Source organism: Ursus arctos, unplaced genomic scaffold (assembly GCF_023065955.2).
Source record: "Ursus arctos isolate Adak ecotype North America unplaced genomic scaffold, UrsArc2.0 scaffold_25, whole genome shotgun sequence".
Classification (NCBI taxonomy): domain Eukaryota; kingdom Metazoa; phylum Chordata; class Mammalia; order Carnivora; family Ursidae; genus Ursus; species Ursus arctos.
In genome coordinates, this window is record NW_026622930.1 from 11,818,772 (window position 1) to 11,842,597 (window position 23,826).

General features: G+C 37.7%; 1 protein-coding gene across 3 annotated transcripts in view; it reads left to right on the plus strand.

The window, feature by feature from the left end:
* Positions 1 to 23,826, plus strand: part of TRIP11 (thyroid hormone receptor interactor 11) — a 65,398-nt gene that overhangs the window by 9,576 nt on the left and 31,996 nt on the right. For all 3 annotated transcript variants that reach the window (XR_003320721.3, XM_026515435.4, XM_026515434.4), the window contains exons 3-11: positions 1,062 to 1,172; positions 4,391 to 4,669; positions 7,099 to 7,167; positions 9,492 to 9,657; positions 11,362 to 11,727; positions 15,118 to 15,158; positions 15,704 to 15,790; positions 18,936 to 19,148; positions 19,976 to 22,996. Coding sequence is in view for 2 of the 3 variants with exons in the window: in XM_026515435.4 (XP_026371220.1) it covers positions 1,062 to 1,172; positions 4,391 to 4,669; positions 7,099 to 7,167; positions 9,492 to 9,657; positions 11,362 to 11,727; positions 15,118 to 15,158; positions 15,704 to 15,790; positions 18,936 to 19,148; positions 19,976 to 22,996 (4,353 nt within the window). In the remaining variant the exon portion in view is untranslated. The remainder of the gene's footprint in view (positions 1 to 1,061; positions 1,173 to 4,390; positions 4,670 to 7,098; positions 7,168 to 9,491; positions 9,658 to 11,361; positions 11,728 to 15,117; positions 15,159 to 15,703; positions 15,791 to 18,935; positions 19,149 to 19,975; positions 22,997 to 23,826) is intronic.

The following is a 23,826-nucleotide window of genomic DNA, read 5'->3' on the forward strand; positions in this document are numbered from 1 at the left end:
AAAAAGGTGATATTCTCAAAGTGAAAAAGTCTTCACCTTCTAGCAGGAACTTTTTTCCCCACCACATGTGTCACCTTTCTCTCAGTTTTCATTGTTAAACTGTGTTTATAGATATATTAGTAGGATTCTTAGTAAATTATCTGTAATAATTTGTAAATTCTTTTGCAAAAAGCTTTAGTGCCCAGTTATCTTGCTCCATAATGTCCTTATTCACTTAAGCTTAAGGAATGATAATAGGTTAAGGTAATTTAATATTTGAGTACATAGAATTTAAGTAAATTTGTTTAAGATTTAGTTGAGAGAGTCGCATGCGCACTAGCATGAGTGGGGGAGAGGCAGAGGGAGAGAACCTTTCAAGCAGACTCCCTGCTGAGCCAAAACCAAGTTGGACGATTAACTGAGCCACCCAGGTGCCCCAAAATTTAAGTAAAATTGTAAACATATATTCCAAAATCTTAAAACAAAAGACTATGATACCTAGATTCATTGAATTAGAGTATTTTGTGTACTTCTAACTAGTTTTTGAACTGAACTCTAGTATGGTTTTCAGATTGGAGTTCTCAGAGTTGCCTCAGGAGCCTGGCAGTTAGGCAGACAGGTTAATATGAAGCTTTGGCCTCCTGTCTGTACTTCAGTGAGAAGTCTTTTTAAAAAAATTTCTTTTAGAAACTTGTGTTTGGGAAGAAAACAAAAGTTGAAACAGTGATCTAGTTTATTCATTAATCAGACACATATTGCCTATTATATGCTAGACTCTGGATATGCAGAGATGGGGGAATCATTGATCATTGGCTTTTCTTAGCAGAAATCAAACTGAACAAGATTTTTTTTGTAAACTTTGGTTCAGAATTTTGCATAGTCTCTATAAACATGCTTTTTGCACTTGTAGCTTTAATTAAAACTGTATTTCAAAGGCTGGAATTCTGAGAACTTCTATATTTTATATCTTTTTCTGTATAAAGCGATACGTTTTTCATGATGTCATGCACATAACTGTTACTAACGTTTTACTTTTATTTTTTTTATTTTATTGTTGAAAATGCTTTTTTCTTTGTTTCTAGAATGAGAGACTCAAAAAACTTTGTACTGATTTAGAAGAGAAGCATGAAGCATCAGAGCTTCAAATAAAGCAGCAATCTACAAGTTATCGAAATCAACTACAACAAAAGGAGGTAAAAGTTACTACAGTTACTTCATATTTATTTTCTTGTAATGTTTTTAGGAAGGTTTTTAAGATTTATAAATCAAGCTATAACAGATCCATAAAAATATTGAAAGGATGGTGAGGTTAGTAATTCCCAACTCAGTTTAATACCACTATTTTACCAACAACTCTAAGCTTTTCTGTTGAATTTATATTTTATAAGCTAACCTTTACTTCCTACTTTCCAAAAGAGAAAAACTCTTTCAATAAAGTACCTTTAAGCATCTGTTGCTTATAATTTCTGATTTTATGAAACCTAATTTTTCCTCTGTTTACTTAAAATTGTGAATCAGTGTGATCATTGCTAATGACATTTCATTTATAAAAATGATTTTGACTACCAGTGTTCGTATATTACTGAATTGGCATTTATTTGACTTTCCTTGGAAAAACAGAATACTAAGCATATTAAGTTGACTTACATTGTTGTATAAATATTTTTTCCCTTTAATTTGTTAGAAATGTTGGAATTGGCTTATTTTTTCTTTGCCATGCTGGTAATATATATTATATAATCTAAATAGCTTTATAATGAGTCCTTAAAATATAGACTATGTCTCTATTTCATTTTGTTATTGAATTATCTTCAGTGTTTAGTACATAAATGGAATTGAGTAAAAACTTCTATTGAATTGAGCTATTTCTTATTTTATTATCCAGATCATTTCGGTTTTCTTTACAGTTTGTTGATTAAATATTCATTTCTACCATAACTTCATATATGAGTTTTTTTTTTTTAAGATTTATTTATTTTTATCACTTCTTGGCCTTTTGGCTAAGATCAAGTGTAAAGATGTATTTATTTTAGAGAGAGGGAGAGAGAGAAAGCGAGCGTGTGTGGGGGGGGGGCAGATGGAGAGGAAGAGACAGAATCTCAAGAAGACTCCACATTGAGCATGGAGCCTGGCTGTGCTTGAACTCACAACCCTGAAATCATGACCTGAACCGAAACCAGAAGTCGGATGCTCAACCGACTGAGCCACCCAGGCATCCCCATATATGAGTTTTTAAAATTTAGATGCATCGATTTTTAGTTCTTTCAGTAACAGATGAAAAATAAAAGCAAGCCACATTAAAGAGAAATATATTTAAAGAAGAGCTTAAATTTCCAATCTGTTAGGAATTGATTTCATAAAATACAATAAAAATAAATTACTACAAAAATAAAATGAATATAAAAAAAGAAAATTACAAGTTCAAGTTAAAGCTTAAAGCCCACTTTTTAAAAAGATTTGACAGATTATAAAATTGCTCTGTCAAATTGTTTTAAAAGACCTTAAGCCTTACTCTTTAAACTTCTGGACTTGTCATGGACTGGTAGTAAACATTTATGCATTCAGTCCACAGACGACACTTTGATCCCCACTGACTTACAGTAATATTACAGTAGTGCAGTAGTTCCCACCCAGGGGTTTACAGGTGAATCATCTGTGATATTTTAAAAAAATACACACATTTACATCCTCTAAGAGTTCTGATTTTGGTGTACTGGGAAGGGGCCCTGGTATTGGTATTTTTCAGTAACTCCATAGGTGATTCTGATGCTTACATCCTAATTCAAAACACTGCTGTGGAAAATTTGGAATTCTGTTTTCTACATGACTATTGATATTAGAGGGCAAATTAATCATTTTAGTTTGGAGATGCCTCTTTGTTATTAGCTTGCATTTTTTAAACTCAATAACTTTACATAAATACCAGTTTTATAGTGAGAACTTTCTTTGTATTAAAGCTACGCTTGAAAAGAATTTTGGATTTCAGTATTTTTACTAGAATGAAAGATAATACATGAATATACTTAAGATCTGCTGTTTTCTGCCCTCATTATGATGTTCATATTCCCCAGGGATGCTATTTACCTCAGGTCATTTATGGGCAAATGAATGAAATGTGTGCGTTACTATACTCTTTTTTTTTAGAGAAGGGGTTCTGGTACGAGAAACCTGTTTGTTATGACACTTGACATAATTATGTTTGGTTTTTGTTTGTCTAATTGCTGGGCTTTACATGTATAGAAATATTGTTACTGTTCGGCTAACTCCCAGTATCATATTCTTCGTTGTGGCAGGGTGTCTTCTGGGGTAGGTATTTTACAGAAAGCTTATCTCAATTCTCCCTAGCTTACTCACTTTTATATTTTGAGTAATCTCTCACTGAGAATGGATATGGGATTATGGTAAATCCGTACGTTCGTAATTTCTTTTGGACAATGAGTTGGTATTGCTAGCCCTTCCTTAGTCAAAACTGCACTGAGGGCTTCAGAATTTTTATACTACTCTTTTCCTGTATAAAGTCAAATTTTCACTGGCTCCTTTTTGCCAGGGCTAAAGCCAAGGCCTCTTTCATTATATGATTTCTTTCTAAGACTCAAAGGCTAATAATAACCACAGGCTCACTGTTATCTAAGAATGGATTAATAAAGCATTCTTCCAGCTGTTGTACAGACCAATACAAAGTTACTCCTGATTCATCGTGCATTTTATTTATTTATTTATTTATTTATCTATCTATCTATTTATTTATTTATTTTTAAGATTTTATTTATTCATTCGACAGAGAGAGAGACAGCCAGCGAGAGAGGGAACACAAGCAGGGGGAGTGGGAGAGGAAGAAGCAGGCTCATAGCGGAGGAGCCTGATGTGGGGCTCGATCCCATAACGCCGGGATCACGCCCTGAGCCGAAGGCAGACGCTTAACCGCTGTGCCACCCAGGCGCCCCTCATCGTGCATTTTAAACCTAAAATCCGTCATATAAGTAACATAAGACTATTCCAGCAGATGCTCCAAAGAAACTTTCTAATACACAGACTGCTGCAGCTTTCATTTTCCTATCACTTATGGTTTGCTAATACAAATAGAACCCTTGGAAATTGTCTATACTACCTGATACATAGAAGATAGTAAACCCATGTTTAACTGAGAATTTCGTTGCCATAGTTAACACAATGAGTGAGATATTCTGATCTTTGTACTGTTTGAAACATTGTCCCTGCTTTAACTGGTAATCATGTTTGGTTTTTAAATAAAAATGTTCTGGTTGGGGTGTTATAGAAGACTTGGATTCAGCTGAGTTACCATCATTGGATAATCATAAACTATTATAACTTTCAATGTTCTGAGTCTATAAAGACGTCAGTATGGTTCTTTTAAAGTGCCTTCTCTAAAATACAGATTGTAAATGTGTAGGTAGAAATCAGCCATCTTAAAGCAAGACAGATGGCCCTGCAGGATCAGCTGCTGAAGCTGCAGGCGGCTGCTCAGGCCACACCGTCAGGAGCTGGCGGTGTACCGGCAGCCCCTGCGCCCTCACCATTCGGCTACCGTGTCAGTCACCATGCTTCAGCTTTCCACGACGATGACATGGACTTCAGTGACATAATTTCATCACAACAAGAAATAAACAGGTTGTCAAACGAAGTTTCAAGACTTGAGTCTGAAGTTGGTCATTGGAGGCATATTGCTCAGGTAGGTAAAATTATGAGTCTTTGAAAACTATTAGTGAGGACAAATGGTGGTTCTCTATGTAGCGCTTTTGGTATCAAAAAGAATCCTGGACTAGGAAATGGAAAACCTGTGTTCTAATTCTGCCAGTGATTTTCTGAGTGATTTTGGTCAGGTCATTTTTCTTTCTCAGCCTCCGTTTCCCCCTCTATAAAATATTTGGAAGAAATTTTCAAAGAAATTGAGAGCTCGGGCACCCGGGTGGCTCAGTGGGTTAAGCATCTGCCTTTGGCTCAGGTCATGATCCTGGGGATCCTGGGATCAAGTCCCGCATCAGGGATTCTTCTTCTCCTTCTGCCTGCCACTCCCCGTTTATACTCTCTCTCTGCCAAGTGAAGAAATAAGATCTTTAATAAAAAAAAAAATTGAGAGCAACAGAACCATGTTTTAAAATAAAAAGTTACAAGTCCAGGACTTAAAAGAGATAAAAATGGAGTTGCTATGGTTGAACTAGCATCTTTTCCCCTGGAGTCCCTGAGGCTTCTTTGATGGCAACTCCAGGGCTCCAAGACCCCAGATTTGAAACTACTTGCGTAGATGTTCTCTGAGGTTCTAAGTGTAAAATGAAAATTTGATCATTGGTATGAAACACGTTAAACAAACTTTTGTGTTGTTTTTTTGTGCATTAGAAATTTAAATCCTTGCTATTTGGGGCATAAACTTTCTTTCAAGGAAAACTTTTCACCTTATATATCAGATTCTACATATTATTTACGTCAGTTGACGTGAGACCCAAAGGAAACTGGAACATGGTACATTTGGATTTCATTTCATCAGTGTAGAGAAAAAGTATATAAATAAAGAAATTATTTTCTTTTTGTAAGTGCGATCTAGTTATATAAAGGAGAAACCCTACTAACTAAAACTATCTTTTTGCTTCCCAAGTTGCTAGACAGTCCCGATATCCAAAATAGATCTTAGAATGACCAGTTTGTCCATCTTATCTCAAAATGTAGTAGTTCTTAAAGTACTATAAAATTGTAGAGTTTGTGTCCTACCATTAGAGATGAGGATTTTGTACCCTATTTAGAGCCTTGGAAATTGCATTCAAACAAGTAAGTACCTCAGGTGATTCTGATACACATTTTAGGAAACAGTGCCTAGGATAAGATTTCATAGGGAAGAGGTGTATTTTTGGTGTGTGTATTTAAGCATATCTTGAATATTTACTATATTATAGACCTGTAGTAGCGTATAAAGGTAGAAGAGGCATAATTGGGATCTTTCAGGGGACTTAAGTTTTTAGCAAGCCATAGTAAAACTTAATTTGTGTTTTATTTTACAAGATGTTTCTATCTGTACTATCCTAATATATATTAATCTTCGTAACCATGTGAGGTATTCATTACCTGTTTTACGGATAAGCAAAGTAAAAGTTTTAATACACTTACTGTCGAAGTGATTAAGTTGTAATTCAAACAGGCATCTTTTGACTTCAAATCCTGTGTTCCTTTTTTTATTCAGACAGCAACTTTTGGTTCCTTAACACATGATGTAATAAATGTTAATAAAGATAAATGGACAACATTTGGCTTTGAATGTGAAGAGAAGAATCCAAAAGTTCTTTTAATTGTCAAACCAAAGGTTATTTTGTATTGAGGTAGAGATCTTCTGGGTAAAATCATTTTAAAAAGATTTTAACTGGATTATTACTAGAATTAATGTTAGGTAACTTTCCATTTTAGAAATTTCCTTTTAGAAAGCTGCTTGATTGTCATCGAATTTAGATTTTTGTTAAGCTAAGTAAAATATTCTCTGGTGTTTTCCTTCTTCACGTTGGTTATTTTGTGAAAGTGTCTCCCTAATTAGTTAACAAACTCTAGATAATTATGTTTTGGGTTTTTTTTTTTTAGAAGGAGAGAGTTGTGGGAGGGGCAGAGGGAGAGAGAGACTCTCAAGCAGGCTTCACGTTCATTGAGGAGCCTGACTTGGGGCTCGATCTCACAACCCTGAGATCATGACCTGTGCTGAAATCAAGAGTCAGATGCTTAACTGACTGAGCCTAGATGCCCTTTGAAAATTATCTTTTATTTGTTGTGTATTACTCACAATTGGACTGGGTTCTTTAAAAGGTGCTTGGCACTCTTTAATCAGAACTTGTCTGGGAAATATCCCTTTTAAAGATTTTTTTTTTTTTTAAGATTTTATTTATTAGAGAGAGAGAAAAAGCAGGGGGAGGGGGAGGGAGAAGCAGACTTCCTGCTGAGTAGGAAGCCTGACGCGGCGCTCGATTCCAGGACCCCAGGATCATGACCTGAGCTGAAGGCAGATGCTTAACCGACTGAGCCACCTAGGTGCCCCTGAAAAATATTTTTTAATAAAAGTAGTTTGTGACTATCTCTTTTACAAGAAAACCAATACAATTATTTTCTAATTCTGTTTTTCTGATCTAGACTTCTAAACCACAAGGATCAAATAGCTCTGATCAAAGCGAAATCTGCCAACTACAAAGTATCATTAAGGTAAGGAGGTTGTTGGAACAATGGCTATTTTCTTCTTAAGATTTTATTTATTTATTTGAGAGAGAGAGACAGAGAGAAGGAGCTAGGGGAGAGGCAAAGGGACAGGGAGAAGCAGACACCCGGTTGAGCAGGGAGCCCAACATGGGGCTTGATCCAGGACCCTGGGATCATGACCTGAGCCGAAGGCACTTAACTGACTGAGCCACCCAGGCGCCCTGAAACAATGGCTATTATACATCTAAAATTTGCTTATTAGAAGTAGAATCTAAGTCTGGGGCACCTGGGTGGCTCAGTCAGTAAGCGTCTGCCTTCTGTTTGGGTCGTGATCCCATGAGCCCTGTGTGGGGCTTCCTGCTCAGCAGGGAGTCCACTTCTCCCTCTCTCTCTGCCTGCTGCTCCCTTTGTTTGTGCATGCACACAGTCTCTCTCTCTCTCACACTCTCTCTCTAATAAATGAATAAAAATCTTTAAAAAGTGTAAGTCTAATAGAAGGCTCAGTTATAAAACATTATATAGATTGTGATTGTTTCTTTTTACCATTTTGTATTTTCATCCTTTATAACAGATATATAAAAATGTCTCTTTACAAAATCATTTGGTTTTGAACATTTTTTTTTTAAGATTTTTTATTTATTTATTCGACAGAGATAGAGACAGCCAGCGAGAGAGGGAACACAAGCAGGGGGAGTGGGAGAGGAAGAAGCAGGCTCATAGCGGAGGAGCCTGATGTGGGGCTCGATCCCATAATGCGGGATCACGCCCTGAGCTGAAGGCAGACGCTTAACCGCTGTGCCACCCAGGCGCCCCTGAACATTTTTTTAAGTATTTTATATTTCATTAGTCTCTATTTGATATTGCATCTTGTAAAATTGTCTTTTTTTTTTTTTTTAAGATTTTGTTTATTAGAGAGTGACTAGGAGGGAGAGGGAGAGAGAATCTGAAGTAGACTCTGCACTGAGTACAGAGCCCAACACGAGGCTTGATCCCATGACCCTGAGATCATGACCTGAGCTGAAATCAAAGAGTGGGATGATTAACCAACCGAGCCACTGAGGCACCCCAGAGTGGTCTTTATTAAAACATTTCTGAGGTTGCTGAAGTGTCAGGATTTAGGGTTAAAAGATACTGACAAAATAATATGTTAATACTTTTCATTGTAAATAATTATTTTCCCTTAATGGTAGAGTTTTGCTATTTTGTGCCAGTTATTATTTCTTTCAAGGAAAGTCTTAGTTATGTAATTTTATCATTTGGCAATGAATTGTTTTTAGTGTATAAATTATTGTCAGGTATATGGGGCAGCTGGGTGGTTCAGTTAAGTGTCTGCCTTCAGCTCACGTCATGATCCCAAGGTCCTGGATTGAGCCCCATGTTGGGCTCCCTGTTCAGTGGAGAGTCTGCTTCTCTCGCTCGCTCTGCTCCTCCCCCCACCCACCCCACTTGTACTCTCTTGTGCGTGCTTGCTCGCTCTCTCTCAAATAAATAAAATTTTTCGTTTTTGGTTTTATTATCATTACAATACTAACATGGGTGGGGTCCCAAGTCAAACTTGTGTTTGAATCCTGACGCTACTATTTACCAGCTGTCATACTTTGAGCAAGTTGCGTCATCTTTCCAAGCTGCCGTTTTATCATCAGTATAGTAGATTTCATAATACCTTCCTTGTAGGGTCGTTCTAAGGTTGCCAAGTGCTGGCACATAAATAAGTGCACAGGACTAAAGAATAACTTTACTTGTCTCCTCAGGAAATAGAAGCTAATTTATTGATTCGGATTCTTGGTCACAAGCAACAAAAACCATCTCTGGCTAAGTAAAGCAAACGAGGATTTCCTAGAAGGACCCAGGGTAGTCTCTCCCCAGGATTGGAAGAAGAATTGAGCATTCTGGTCTTGGGCAGGACAGGAGTGGGAATAGCATCAGGGATCTAGATAGTGGGACACAGTGGACAGACTTTTCTGGGAGCAGCAATCACAATGCTTGTGGTCCTAACAATTTCCCTTTTTGAAAGACTAAGCTCAAGATCTAGATTCCTAGGAGAGAGACTGGTGGTGTCAACTTGGATAGCAAGATATTTTTACTCCTCTTTTGTTTCATTTTTTTTCTTGCTGGTATTCTCTCATTAAAATAGAAAAACTGTTCTTAAGACCCAAGAAAGGAAACGGTAGAATTTTGCAGAATTGTCCAGATTTGGGGCCTGATTTAAATTCTTTACAGCCTTAGCGTGTTCAGAGAATTATTTTTAATGCAGACTTTTGCACAACGATAAAATGGCTTAGGTATATCATTGATTATAAATGTAGTTAACCTTGTTTTTATTTTTCAAGGAACTCAAAAAGACTCGAAGTCAGGAAATAGATGACCATCAACATGAAATGTCCGTTTTACAGAATGCACATCAACAGAAATTGACAGAAATCAGTCGTCGGCATCGGGAAGAATTAAGTGACTATGAAGAACGAATTGAAGAACTAGAAAACCTGTTACAACAAGGTTGTTAGTTGTTTTTGTTTTTGTTTTTTTAAGATTTTATTTATTTATTTATTTGAGAGAGTGAGAGAACACGAGCAGGGGGAAGGGCAGAGGGAGAAGCAGGCTCCTGCTGAGCAGAGAACCTAAACTTGGGACTTAATCCCAGGATCCGGAGATCATGACCCGAGCTGAAGGCAGCCGCTTAACCAAGCTGAGCTACCCAGGTGCCCCATGGTTGTTAGTTTTATTAATTTAATGGATTAGATGACGTAATTAAATGACAAACCTAGTACTGTAAGACCCAACACACTGATGTAAACTTGGGCTACATTCTAAAGAATGAGCGAATGACTAGTTCTGTTCATCTGCCTGAAATTTGCAATGACATCACTGTTTTGAGATTATGCAGAAATGGAAAGGTCCTTTTGCATTTGTGGCAAATAGTTATAATACATAGATTTCTTTGCAATACATAGATTTCTTTGCATTGTTCGGTGACGATACGTTGGTAATACATGATTAGAAATATTTTCACTTTCTTTCAAACTCATATACATGGGTGTTTTATTTAAAATTGCTTTATTATGGGGGTGCCTGGCTGGCTCAGTCAGTGGAGTGTGTAACTCTTGATCTTAGGGTCATGAGTTTGAGCCCCACACTGTGGATAGAGATTACTTTTAAAAAAATCTAAAATAAAAATGCTTGATTTTGGTAATTTAACTTATTAAAAGACTTTCTTTTCATAACAAAATTGAGAAGGAAGTACAGAGATTTCCCATATACCCCTGCCCTGACACATGCATAGCCACCGCAACTATTACCATTACTCATCAGAGTGGTGTATTTTTTACCAAAGAGGAACCTACATTGACAGATCATGATCCCTCAGAGTGTGTACTTTACCTTAGTGTTCACTCTTGGTGTTGTACATTCTCTGGGTTTGGACAGACGTATGATACATATTCATCATTATAATATACAGAGTAGTTTCAGTGCTCTAAAAATCCTTTATGTTCTGCCTACTCACCTCCCACCCACCCTCCCCCACAATCTTTTTATTGTCTCTATTGGTTTGCCTTTTCCAGAACGTCACATAGTTGGAATCATACAGTATGTAGCCTTTTCAGATTGATTTATTTAAGTTAGTAATGTGCATTTGAGTTTCCTCCCATGTTTTTTCATGGCTTGACACCTCAGTTCTTTTTAATGCTGAGTAGTATTCTGTTGCCTGGATGTACCACAGTTTATCCATTTACCTACTGAAGGACATCTTTGCTTCCAAGTTTTGGCAGTTACGAATAAAGCTGCTATAAATATCATTGCTCAGGTTTTCATGTGAGTAAGACTTTTCAGTTCCTTTGAGTAAATACCAGGGAGTGCAATTGCTGATCATATAATAAGGGTGTGTTTTGTTAGAGACTGCTGAATGGTCTTCTGAAAGTGGCTCTACTGTTTTTGCATTTTGCCAGCAATGAATGGGAGTTCTTACTGCTCCACATCCCGCCAGCATTTGGTGTGTGAGTGTTCTGAATTTTGGCCATTTTAGTAGGAGGGTAATGATCTCATTATCAATAATTTATTATTTATTATCAATAATCTCGTTGTCTTAACTTTTTAAGATATTTCACGTTCTCGAGTCTGTTAAATCTCTTAGTTGTGTATAGCAAGCTATTTAACTCTCGGTAGTTGACATTTGCTGTCCTTAATTTTCTGTTTATGTTCTAGGTGGCTCAGGAATTGTAATAACTGATCACTCGAAAATCCATGAGATGCAAAAAACCATACAAGATCTACAAAATGAAAAAGTAGCATCTGTAAAAAAAATTGAAGAACTTGAGGATAAAATAAAAGACATAAATAAAAAATTATCTTCTGCAGAAAATGACAGAGATATTTTGAGGAAGGAACAAGAACGCTTAAATGTTGAAAACAGACAAATAACAGAAGAATGTGAAAGCTTGAAATTGGAATGTAGTAAATTGCAGCCCGATGCTGTGAAGCAGAGTGATCCTGTGACAGAAAAAGAACGAATCCTTCCCCAGAGTACGTTGGTGGAAGAGGAGGTCCTCAGACTGCAGCAAGCACTGTCTGGTATAAAATGTTTGGAACTTATTTATGATTGGTGGTTTATTGCATATACTAGTTCTTAGAGACAAACAGAGTACTTATGGAAATGGAGTATTCATGTAATTGACTGTGTAGAAGTTGTATAGAACTGTTTGGTTTTGCGGGGCGCCTGGGTGGCTCAGTCGTTAAGCGTCTGCCTTCGGCTCAGGGCGTGATCCCGGCGTTATGGGATCGAGCCCCACAACAGGCTCCTCCGCTGGAAGCCTGCTTCTTCCTCCACCACTCTCCCTGCTTGTGTTCCCTCTCTCACTGGCTATCTGTCTCTCTGTCAAATAAATAAAATCTTTAAAAAAAAAAAAAAAAAAAAAAAAAAGAACTGTTTGGTTTTGGATTCAGTGCCATAATTAATGGGGCACAAATAGGGATTTTCTACTAAAAAGGCTTCATTGTTGGCTGGATGTCTCTCAACCTCCCTTTCTCATCCTTTAAGTAGTTACATGGAGTTCATTGATGTAGGAAGCCATGTAGATTTCTGAGAAATGTATATGTAGCTATTTATTGGGAGGAGGTATGGGCCTACTTCTGTTAGTCTGCATAGAACCAGATACTTTCTGGAACTCTAGGTTTCAGACTGTCCAGTTAGGGAATGCAGCCTGCCTTTTTCACAATTCTGTATTCCCTTTTGAAATGATGTCCTCTATCTAAACAGACATGAGAGTGATAAGAGCCATAGGTCCTTCACCATTTCCCATGCTCAAGATGATATTTAGTTATCCGTGTTCTGTGTTAGAAAAAGCAAGTTCATAAATGAAATAGGCCAAACACTGGTGTTCATTCATGCTAGGAAAACATAATGGGAGCTCTTAGCTGTGAAGATGTATTTTATTTTATACTTTTGTCTTCTCACAATATAAAGTCTCACTTTATAAACTGATTCATTGCTGCCCTGGAGGTTTCTAGCCACCCACGCCCTTGGCTAGTTGTTTATCGTGAGCTCCTGACCAGAATGGCCAACTCCATAAACTCCTATTAGAATTAGGTTCAAAGTCACCATGTCCTCCTCCTCCTCCCTTCCTCTCCCTACCTTGGTGATTTACCAGTCTGCCAAAACAGAAAATTTGAAGCATCACCTAGCATGTCCTTTATTTATTTATTTATTTATTTATTTATTTATTTATTTATTTTTAAAGATTTTATTTATTCATTCGACAGAGACAGAGACAGCCAGCGAGAGAGGGAACACAAGCAGGGGGAGTGGGAGAGGAAGAAGCAGGCTCATAGCAGAAGAGCCTGATGTGGGGCTCGATCCCACAACGCCAGGGTCACGCCCTGAGCCGAAGGCAGATGCTTAACCGCTGTGCCACCCAGGCGCCCCACCTAGCATGTCCTTTAGGTTCTATTTCCTTAGTTTCTCTGGTTCAGTAGTATTTCAGGATTGTACCCCAGAGGAGCTCTCTAGGGTTTCTTAGAAGGGCCTCAGTCCTGGGAGTTGCTATGAAGGCAAAGAGAAGGCAGTTCACTAGGGTTCTAGACTTCTTTTTCATTTGACTTCCAAGTAGCTCTGCCCCTTTCAAAATAAATTTTTCCATTTATTCAAAATATTGGATGACTCATGGGTTTATTTGCTTTAAAAACAAACCTACTGCCCTAGTCCTTCCTCTTTTTCTCATTTGCATTGCCACTGAATAACTTCAGCCAGTTATAATTTCTTTTGCCTGGTTAACTATAGTTGTTTTCTTCTCTTTTCTTTCTTTCTTTTTTTAAGATTTTATTTATTTATTTGTCAGAGAGAGAGAGAACACAAGCGGGGGAGTGGTAGGCAGAGGGAGAAGCAGGCTCCCTGCTGAGCAAGGAGCCCTATGCAGGACTCCATCCCAGGCCCTGGGATCATGACCTGAGCTTAAGGCAGACGCTTAACCCACTGAGCGACCGAGGCACCCCGTCTATAGCTGTTTCTTTATGGAGCAAAGTAGTGGAGTGGTTAAGAACATGACTGAGTTGGAATCCAGCTCCATCACTAATTAGCTGACCTTGGGCAAGTTAATATCTCTATGCTTTGGTTTTTCCATCCCTATGGTTAGGATACTTATATCTTCTTCATAGTTGTAGTAGTAGTAATGGGGATTCTACTAGTTACTAGCTGCAGAGTTCTCTGTAGAACAGGGGCTGTCCCATATAAGCATTATAAAAGTGTTAGCTGTTATTATTCTCTGGTCTCCATGATTCCTTCAGTCAGTTTTTTTTTTCTGTCTATAGCTAGAAAGGTTTTTCAGAAACACAAAACAGGTTTAACTGTCCTGATTGTGGTACTTTGTGGCTCCCTGTGAACTTGAGGATAAAGTCTAAACTTCCTGTTGGACATATAATGTCTTTTACAATCCGGTCCCTCTTTCCCTCTTCAGTTTCACCTCTTCCCATTCTCTCTAACTTGCTAAGCGTTGGCCATACTGAACTTTCTATGTAGCTCCTTAAGACAGTGACTTTGTCTGTTACCTCTGTTGTCTTTGCATTTGCTGCTCTGTTTGTGTGGAGTGTGTCTGTTTCTGTCTGCTAACTCTTAAGTATATTACGATTCACTGCAGGTATTATATCTACTGGGAGGTACCTATGCTACTGCTTTCCTGGCCCTCCTTAGCCCCCACCCCCCAGTCTGGAGTAGGTGTTTGCCCTTTTTGCTCTAGTAACACCTCGTGTTCCCTGTATCATACCATACTGTAGTCATGTGTTTCCTTTCCCTCTGAATTGAAAGCTCCTTGAGAGCAAAAAGGGACTAAGTGTTTTCATCTTGTTGCCTAGCAACTAACTGATCTCATAGCAAATGCTTAGTATTATCTGAATGAAAGTTGAATGAGTGAATTCAGCTGAACTAATGGTATTCTGTCTTTGTGTTCTTCTAGTATATGGATCTATCTTCTGTATATGGATCTATCTGCAATACCAGCTCGAATGGTCTTTTTATCTGTTGTCATGTCTAAGTCACTTTAGAGAACTGAGAGATTACTGTATCATTGTGGTATAAATACACATTTTTGTTTTTAACCATTTCCCCCAGTCTCAGTCCTTTTTACTGTTTCCTGCTACACAAACTAATCAACTAATTTTGAAACTTTGTTATTAATGTTTTTATCAAGACAATAACTTATGACTCATCCAGAATACAATTATAATTCTTTCTTCTGTTCCATAGGACTACATTTTAATGGAGTGTCTAACTGGCATTTATATTATGATTTCCTTGATACAGTCAAATAGAAATACAAAACAACAAAGTGCATTTTGCTACAAACCATTTGGGCTTGCTGATTGTGCCTATAAATACACTTTATTTTAATTGGGTTTTATTCCTGAGTTTAATGTAGGAGGTAATTATTAAGTTGAAGAATTTTAATATCAGATTCATTGTTATTTTTCCAGATGCTGAAAATGAAATTATGAGACTGAGTAATTTAAACCAGGTAAAATAATTTTAAGAGAAAAAGCATTTGGCTTTGTTTTATCAAGATAAGGTATTTTGATTATTGTAGTTGCTTGTTTTGTGTTTTTTACAAGTTCACATGAACTTGTCCTAGGAACTTGCATCTTAGTAATTTTATGTTTGATTAATAACAAACTTTTTGAATCATAAATTGACATAATTTTAAAAGTTACATAATTTAAAAATGCAAGTATATCACTTTCAAGATTAATTTGACAGACATTAAAGCAGATTTTCTACCACAGGGAGGAATGCATTTTGATTTCCCTTAAGGAATTCAGAGAGTTGCTTCTATTACTAATTATTACAGGCTGTTTTGTTAATGTATTTATATATTTCTTGAAATATAATTTAAAAAATTCTTTATAAAATGAATGACTGGCTTTCGATGGTCCAGTGTTGCATGCCTGTAATTTTTATGTATCACTAGAGAAATGCTGAGTACAAATGCACAATAGTACAGCTTGCCTACTTTTTTGTAAACTTGAAATTTATCTGAAAACACACTGTTTTAACATTTTGTAGGATAACAATCTTGCTGAAGACAATTTGAAACTTAAAATGCATGTTGAAACTTTAGAAAAACAGAAGTCCTTATTGAGTCAAGAAAAGGTGGGTACGGTAAAAATGGGGGCAGAATTAAAATGTTGTGTGTATGATAGGTCACAGCTAAGGGCCAGTTTATAACAAAGTGGAATGTTTAGGTCTTGAGAGTCCTGAGGATCAAACTGTTGTCATTGATGCTTGTCAGACCAGGATGAAGTATTTGGGCAAAGTGCAGAGTATGAGAGGCTGGCCAGAGTTCACATTTACAGATAAGCCAGTAAGCATACAGATACGGGCAGAAAAAATAGGTGAAGACTCTGTTTGGGTTTCCGATGAAGTCCTGACAGCAGCAACAGGCACAGGTGGTTCTAGAGTCTGGAGTGGCTGCAGTGGCGTCCTACAGCAACTATTAACTGCTTTTATACCCCGGAACACATCTGGTGTTGTGGACAGGAACTTCTTAGTGGTGAGGGGTGAAGAGGGATGCTTCTCAGTGGTAGAGATAGTGTCTTTGTGTATATTAGTAGCAGGGTTGGAATAAGGTTCTGTAATGCAGTGTTGGGTATGGGGAGAGGTATTTTTATGTCTGTACTACTCGGGGATAATTCCTTGGCTAAGACAGGTACTTATATACAAGATAGTTGTAAGCTTTTATTAATTAAGTTATAGGCCAGTGTCTTAACTCATTTGAAAGTCTTAGTTTTTAAAAATCAATACATATTCACTGGTGTACAAATTCAGTGTTGCATATGGAAACCTTTAGATGGTACAAATGGAATATCCTTTGCACCTCTTTTGGTTGGCCTCTTTTCCAAAGACAGTCTTTTTTTTTTTTTTTTTTTAATTTTATTATTTGAAAGAAGAGAGAGAGAACACAAGTAGGGGGAGGGGCAGAAGGAGAGAGACAAGCAGTCTCCCTGCTGAGCAGGGATGTGATGTAGGCCTCCATCCCAGGACCCTGAGATAATGACCTGAGCTGAAGGCAGATGCCACCCAGGCACCTATAAAGGCAGTCTTTCCTACCAGTTCCTTGTATGTCCATCCTTCCAGACTACACTTATGTATGTATGATTATATAAAGAGCTTTAAAAAAATACAACTGTTAGCATACTATACTATTCATATATACCTTAACATATTTTCAGCATTCTTCCACATTAGCATGGAAAATTCTTAGTTTTGTGCACTGTCGTATGCGTTGTGGTATCCTTGCCCCCACCCTTTCTGTCTATTAAAAGCCAGTGTCTCCTGCTCTTTTAATTTCTATATTATATATATTTTCTCAGCTCTCTTCTGCTCCCTTTGCATTCTGCTCTTTCAGTTACTCCTTTCTCTAACTGGCCTAGGTATACTTCATAGTTTGCAGATCTCTGCACATACTTGATAAGATCTGTAACCTTCCCATGAATTCTGCAGCCACTCCTGATAGCTGTTGCTCCTTTCTTTTGATGTTAAGTGAAACTTGATAACTTTCCCTTCAATTTTCTCTGATATGAGTCTGCTCACTGCTTAAGAATGCCAGAGGTTCCTGCAAGGCTGTGTATGTTCTTTTTTTTTTTTTTTTTTAAAGATTCTTTTTTTTTTTTTAAGATTTTATTTATTTATTTGACAGAGATAGAGACAGCCAGCGAGAGAGGGAACACAAGCAGGGGGAGTGGGAGAGGAAGAAGCAGGCTCATAGCAGAAGAGCCTGATGTGGGGCTCGATCCCAGATCGCCGGGATCACGCCCTGAGCCGAAGGCAGACGCTTAACCACTGTGCCACCCAGGTGCCCCAAGGCTGTGTATGTTCTTAACATCTACCTGAAAAAAAAAAAACAAACTTGTGGTTCTCCTGATTGAACATATAACTTTATTTTTTTTAATTTACTTTATTTTTTTAAAGATTTTTATTTATTTATTGGAGAGAGAGAGACAGAGATAGCGAGAGAGAGAGCATGAATGGAGAGGTGAGGGAGAAGCAGGCTCCCGCTGAGCAGGACCCTGGGATCATGACCTGAGCTGAAAGCAGACGCTTAACCAACTGAGCCACCCAGGTGCCCCTATTTTTTTTTTTTTTTGTATTTAAATTCAATTAGCCAACATATATGTTATTAGTTTCAGATGTAGAGTTTAGTAATTCATCAGTTGCATATAACACCCAATGCCTATCACATCATGTGCCCTCCTTAATGCCCGTCACCCAGTTACCCCATCCACCCACCCACCTCCCCCTATACATATAACTTTAGAAAGGCATAAGAAAATGCTGTTTCCATCAACTGTAGTTCAGAATAAACTTTTGAATTGGAATTAAAATAAGAATCGTGAGGCAGATGTTCTAGTTTTCACTGTTCTCTTTGTAAGGTATGTATAGTCTCTTTATTTGTGGAAATTTAAGATTCTTATTTGCTTTAAAGTAGATTCGTAAAACTTTGATTTTCTCTATCAGTGAAAGAAGGCTTTAAACTCTTGCTATATCACAGACATCACAATCAGAGATTGAAACAGTGTCGGAGCATAGAGAACTGTCCCACTTCTGGAGTTTGGAGGGAAAGCATTAAATACCAGTAGAACAGAACATAAAATATAGTTTAAAAATCGTAGATAGATAGATAGATAGATAGATCTTTAGGACTGTTAGAGTCGAGAGAGGGGAACCTAGTCTCTGCTCAGGTTGGATGGCGAAGGACGGAGTCTACTTTCTTGGGTCAAAGAAAAGTTTCATGTGCTGACAGGAGCCACTGATAAGGGAAATTCCTTTAATGAGGGAAAAGAAGCCTTTTATTTTCTAATTAGAGAATGAACGAATGTTGATTCTTATAGGTGTTTATTTAGTTTATGGCTGTTGGTGACTGGACGTTAGGGAATGGAAGTACACAGAGCCGGGAGACTTGGGACATTTTGAAGAGTGCTGGGGGCGAGCGAAGGGGCAGACAGAAGGGAAGCAGCTGTGGGAGTGGGATCAGGAAGGCTCCCAGATGGGAAAGTTTTTGTATAAAGAGGCGGGAGCTGGATGAACTTTACCAGTCACTCCATCTTGTCTGGTGTTACAGAAATGTTTTTCTTGAAGCTACACTTAAAATCGCACATGAGTGAAGGCTGTGATATGCTGAATTTTATGTATTGCTATGAAAGTTTCCGCCACAGGCATCTGAGAATATATTTTAATCTTTTAGTGTTTTCTTCCAATTGACAATATATGTTGTTTCTTCCCCTTCTTATTATTTAAGGAAGAGCTTCAGCTATCACTGTTAAAATTGAACAGTGAATATGAAGCAATTAAAAGTACAGCTGCGAGAGACATGGATTTGAATTCAACATTACATGACTTAAGATTGACTTTAGAGGCAAAGGAACAGGAACTCAGTCAGAGTCTCACTGAGAAGGAAATACTGGTAGCTGAGTTAGAGGAACTGGACAGACAGAACCAAGAAGCTACAAAGGTAACACGATGTGAAAACCCGAGTGGCACACATTCTTCTCACTACACTGAAGACTGGAGTAACAAGTGAAAGTGATGGGTGTGATTTAAATGTGTGATTTAATCAATATTTTGCTTCATTGATAATCTAATCATAAAGGTTGGCAAACTTTTTCTGTAAAGGGTTAGATAGTAAATATTTTTGGCTCTGCAGGCCTTACAGTGGTCTCAGTTGTACTCACCTCTGCTCTTGAGATATGTAAACAATGAGCGTGGCTGTGTTCCATTAAGACTTGATCCACAAAAATTGGTGGCAGGCCTGATTTGGCTCATAGGCTATATGACTCCTGCTCCCGTGTTGAAGAGTAGAAAATGAACAATGTATGTCCTTTACCTTCTCTGCTTTTAAGTTCTAATCTCTAAAATAATGAAGTAGATTTGCTTTAAGATGTTAGTAATTTTGTTGGGATTAGGTATTGGGACTTTTTTTTTTTTTTAAGATTTATTTATTTATTTTAGAGAGAGAGGTAGTGTGCACGCAGAACAGGGCAAGGGGCAGAGGGAGGAAGAGTCTCAGGCCGACTCTGCACTGAGCACGGAGCCTGATGTGGGGCTCAATCCCGTGACCCTGAGATCATGACTTGAGCCAAAAGCAAGAGTTGGACGATAACCAACTGCGCCATCCAGGCGCTCCTAAATGTTGGGATTTTTTAAAAAGTGTTGTTTTAAGAAGGATTAGAAGTATCTGAGGATTATTCTTCTATTATTTATCACATTTTACAAAATTTTCATTAGGTACTAAAATGAGAGAATGTCTTAAAGTTACCATGCAAATTATTTTTCTTTTAGCACATGATTCTGATAAAAGATCAGCTATCAAAACAACAAAATGAGGGAGACAGCATCATTAGTAAACTGAGAGAAGATCTAAATGATGAAAACAGGAGAGTCCATCAACTTGAGGATGATAAAATGAACATGACGAAAGAGCTAGATGTGCAGAAAGAAAAGTTAGTTCAAAGTGAACTCGTCCTGAATGATTTGCATTTAGCCAAGCAGAAGCTTGAGGAGAAAGTAGAAGATTTAGTAGATCAGCTAAATAAATCACAAAAAAGTAATTTAAACATGCAAAAGGAGAACTTTGGACTTAAGGAACATATTAAAAAAAATGAGGAAGAGCTTTCTAGAGTCAGGGATGAGTTAACTCAGTCTCTAAATCGAGACTCTGGCAGTGATTTTAAGGATGACTTACTTAAAGAAAGGGAAGCCGAAGTCAGAAACTTAAAGCAAAATCTTTCAGAAATAGAACAGCTCAATGACAATTTAAACAAAGTTGCTTTTCATCTCAAAATGGAAAATGAAAAATTGGTTTTAGCATGTGAGGATGTAAGACATCAGTTGGAAGAATCCATTGCTGGTAGGAATCAGATTTCTCTGGAAAGAAGCGCTATTGTGGAGGCTCTAAAAACGGAAAAAGGACAGTTAGAAGCAGAATTGAGTCAGGCAGAACAGAGACTATCAGAAGAAGCCAGTAAGTACGAGCAGACGATTAAAGAACTATCGAAGGCACGTGACTTGAGTGCCTCTGCTTTTCAACTGGAACAGCAGCGTTTAACAAAACTCAGTCAAGAGAAAGACTTTGAAATAGCAGAACTCAAAAAGAACATTGAACAGGTGGATACTCGTCATAAAGAAACCAAGGAAATTTTGTCCTCTAGTTTAGAAGAGCAGAAGCACTTGACACAACTTATAAGCGAGAAGGAAATTTTTATCGAAAAACTTAAAGAAAGAAGTTCAGAGCTTCAGGAGGAATTAAATAAATATACTGAGGCCTTAAGAAAAAATGAAATTTTAAAACAAACCATGGAGGAGAAAGACAGAAGTCTTGGGTCCATGAAAGAAGAAAACAATCATCTAAAAGAAGAACTGGAACGGCTCCGGGAACAGCAAAGTCGAACTGCGCCTGTGGTGGAGCCTAAACCCCTTGATAGTGTTACAGAGCTAGAATCTGAGGTGTTGCAACTGAATATTATAAAGGGGAATCTCGAGGAGGAAATAAAACATCATCAAAAGATTATTGAAGATCAAAACCGGAGTAAAATGCAGCTGCTTCAGTCTTTGGAGGAGCAGAAGAAGGAAATGGATGAGTTTAAGTGCCAGCATGAGCAAATGAATGTCACACACACCCGACTCTTCTTAGAGAAAGATGAGGAGATTAAGAATTTACAGAAAACAGTTGAACAAATCAAAACCCAGTTGCATGAAGAAAGACAGGGCGTTCAGACGGAGAATTCTGAGATCTTTCAAGAAACGAAAGTACGGAGCCTTAATATAGAAAATGGCAGTGAGAAACATGATTTATCTAAAGCTGAAACTGAGAGATTAGTAAAAGGAATAAAAGAACGAGAATTAGAGATTAAACTTCTAAATGAAAAGAATATATCTTTAACGAAGCAGATTGATCAGCTGTCCAAAGATGAGGTTGGCAAACTCACTCAGATCATCCAGCAGAAAGACTTGGAGATACAAGCTCTTCACGCTAGAATTTCTTCAGCTTCCTACACCCAGGATGTTGTCTACCTTCAGCAGCAGCTGCAGGCCTACGCTATGGAGAGAGAACAAGTATTAGCTGTTTTGAGTGAGAAGACCAGGGAAAATAGCCACCTGAAAACGGAATACCACAAAATGATGGATATCGTTGCTGCCAAAGAGGCAGCTCTCGTGAAGCTGCAAGATGAAAATAAAAAATTGTCCACCGGATCTGAAGGTGGTGGCCAAGAGATGTTTAGAGAAACTGTTCAGAATTTATCACGAATCATTCGAGAAAAAGACATTGAGATAGATGCGTTAAGTCAGAAATGCCAGACCTTATTGACGGTTTTACAAACGTCCAGCACAGGGAATGAGGTTGGAGGTGTTAACAGCAATCAGTTCGAGGAGCTTCTACAGGAACGCGACAAATTGAAACAACAAGTAAAGAAGATGGAAGAGTGGAAGCAGCAGGTGATGACCACGGTCCAGAATATGCAGCACGAGTCCGCCCAGCTTCAGGAAGAACTCCACCAGCTTCAGGCACAAGTTTTGGTCGACAGCGATAATAATTCTAAATTACAAGTGGACTATACTGGCCTGATCCAAAGTTATGAGCAGAATGAAACCAAACTCAAAAATTTTGGGCAGGAGCTAGCACAAGTTCAGCACAGCATAGGGCAGCTGTGTAGTACCAAAGATCTTCTCTTAGGAAAACTTGATATCATTTCACCTCAGCTCTCGTCTGGATCATCGCCTCCTTCCCAGTCAGCAGAGTCTCGTGGAACAGCTAAACCCGATACAGCGAGGGAGTCTTCTAAACAGGAGCTGGAAGAGCTAAGAAAGTCACTGCAGGAAAAAGATGCAACAATTAAAACGCTCCAGGAAAATAACCACAGATTGTCTGATTCGATTGCTGCCACCTCAGAGCTAGAAAGAAAAGAACACGAACAGACAGATTCAGAAATTAAGCAGCTAAAGGAGAAACAAGATGTCTTACAAAAGTCACTTAAGGAGAAAGACCTCTTAATCAAAGCCAAAAGTGACCAGTTACTTTCTTTAAATGAAAATTTCACCAACAAAGTGAATGAAAATGAACTTCTGAGACAGGCAGTAACCAACCTGAAGGAGCGGATATTGATTTTAGAAATGGATATTTGTAAACTTAAAGAAGAAAATGAAAAAATAGTAGAAACAACCAGGGAAAAGGAAACGGAATATCAAGCATTACAGGAGACTAATACGAAGTTTTCCATGATGCTTCGAGAAAAAGAGTTTGAGTGCCATTCAATGAAGGAAAAGGCTCTTGCGTTTGAGCAGCTACTGAAAGAAAAAGAGCAGGTATGTTGGGGATGGAATTTTATACAGGAAGATTGGGGTGGAGGAGATTTTCCAGTGGGTTGGTTATATATAATTGTGTTCAAAGGGAAATGTGAAGTTGTTTATTCAGAAATACTCTTTTCAAGAGTCTTAGGATTTCATTTTAAATAAATTTTCCTCAGAGGTACCTGGAGATTTCTCCCCTAAATTACTAGGTCTTTCCAGACATTTTTAGCAACAGATTAACTTAAATAGAAAAGAAGACTTTAGTAGCAATTACTGTTTTTCTTTAGAAAACAGAAGTGTTGAAATGACTTCCTTGTCTTTTCTTTGCCAGTGACTCATACTTTCTATGGAACAGTTGTGCATGCCTGATGAATGAATGCACACAATAACTCTCTCTCATACTCTTTTGACTGACTTTGGGATCTGTGAACACTTTGTTGTACAGGGTAGATTTGAAGAGATTGTATCTTTTGAATTCTTTTAAAAACATTTTTTAAAAAATATTTTATTTTATTAGAAAGAATTCTTTTAAGAACATTTCTAATAAACTTTTTCTTCCCGAACAGTTTATTTGAAAAGTTGCAAAGATTTAGTAGAGTTCCCATATGCCTCACACCCCGTTTCCCTTGTTTGGTAACATCTTGGATTACTATGATACATTTGTAACAACTAATTCATCAATATTGATATATAACTATTAACTTAAGTTGCTACTTTATTTGAATTTCCTTTATTTTTCTTTTTTACCAACAAAATTACCACATGTCTTCTTTCTGTCAGGAGGCCATCCAGGAGAACACATTATATTTAGTTGTCATGTCTCCTTAGGCTTCGGCAGTTTCTCA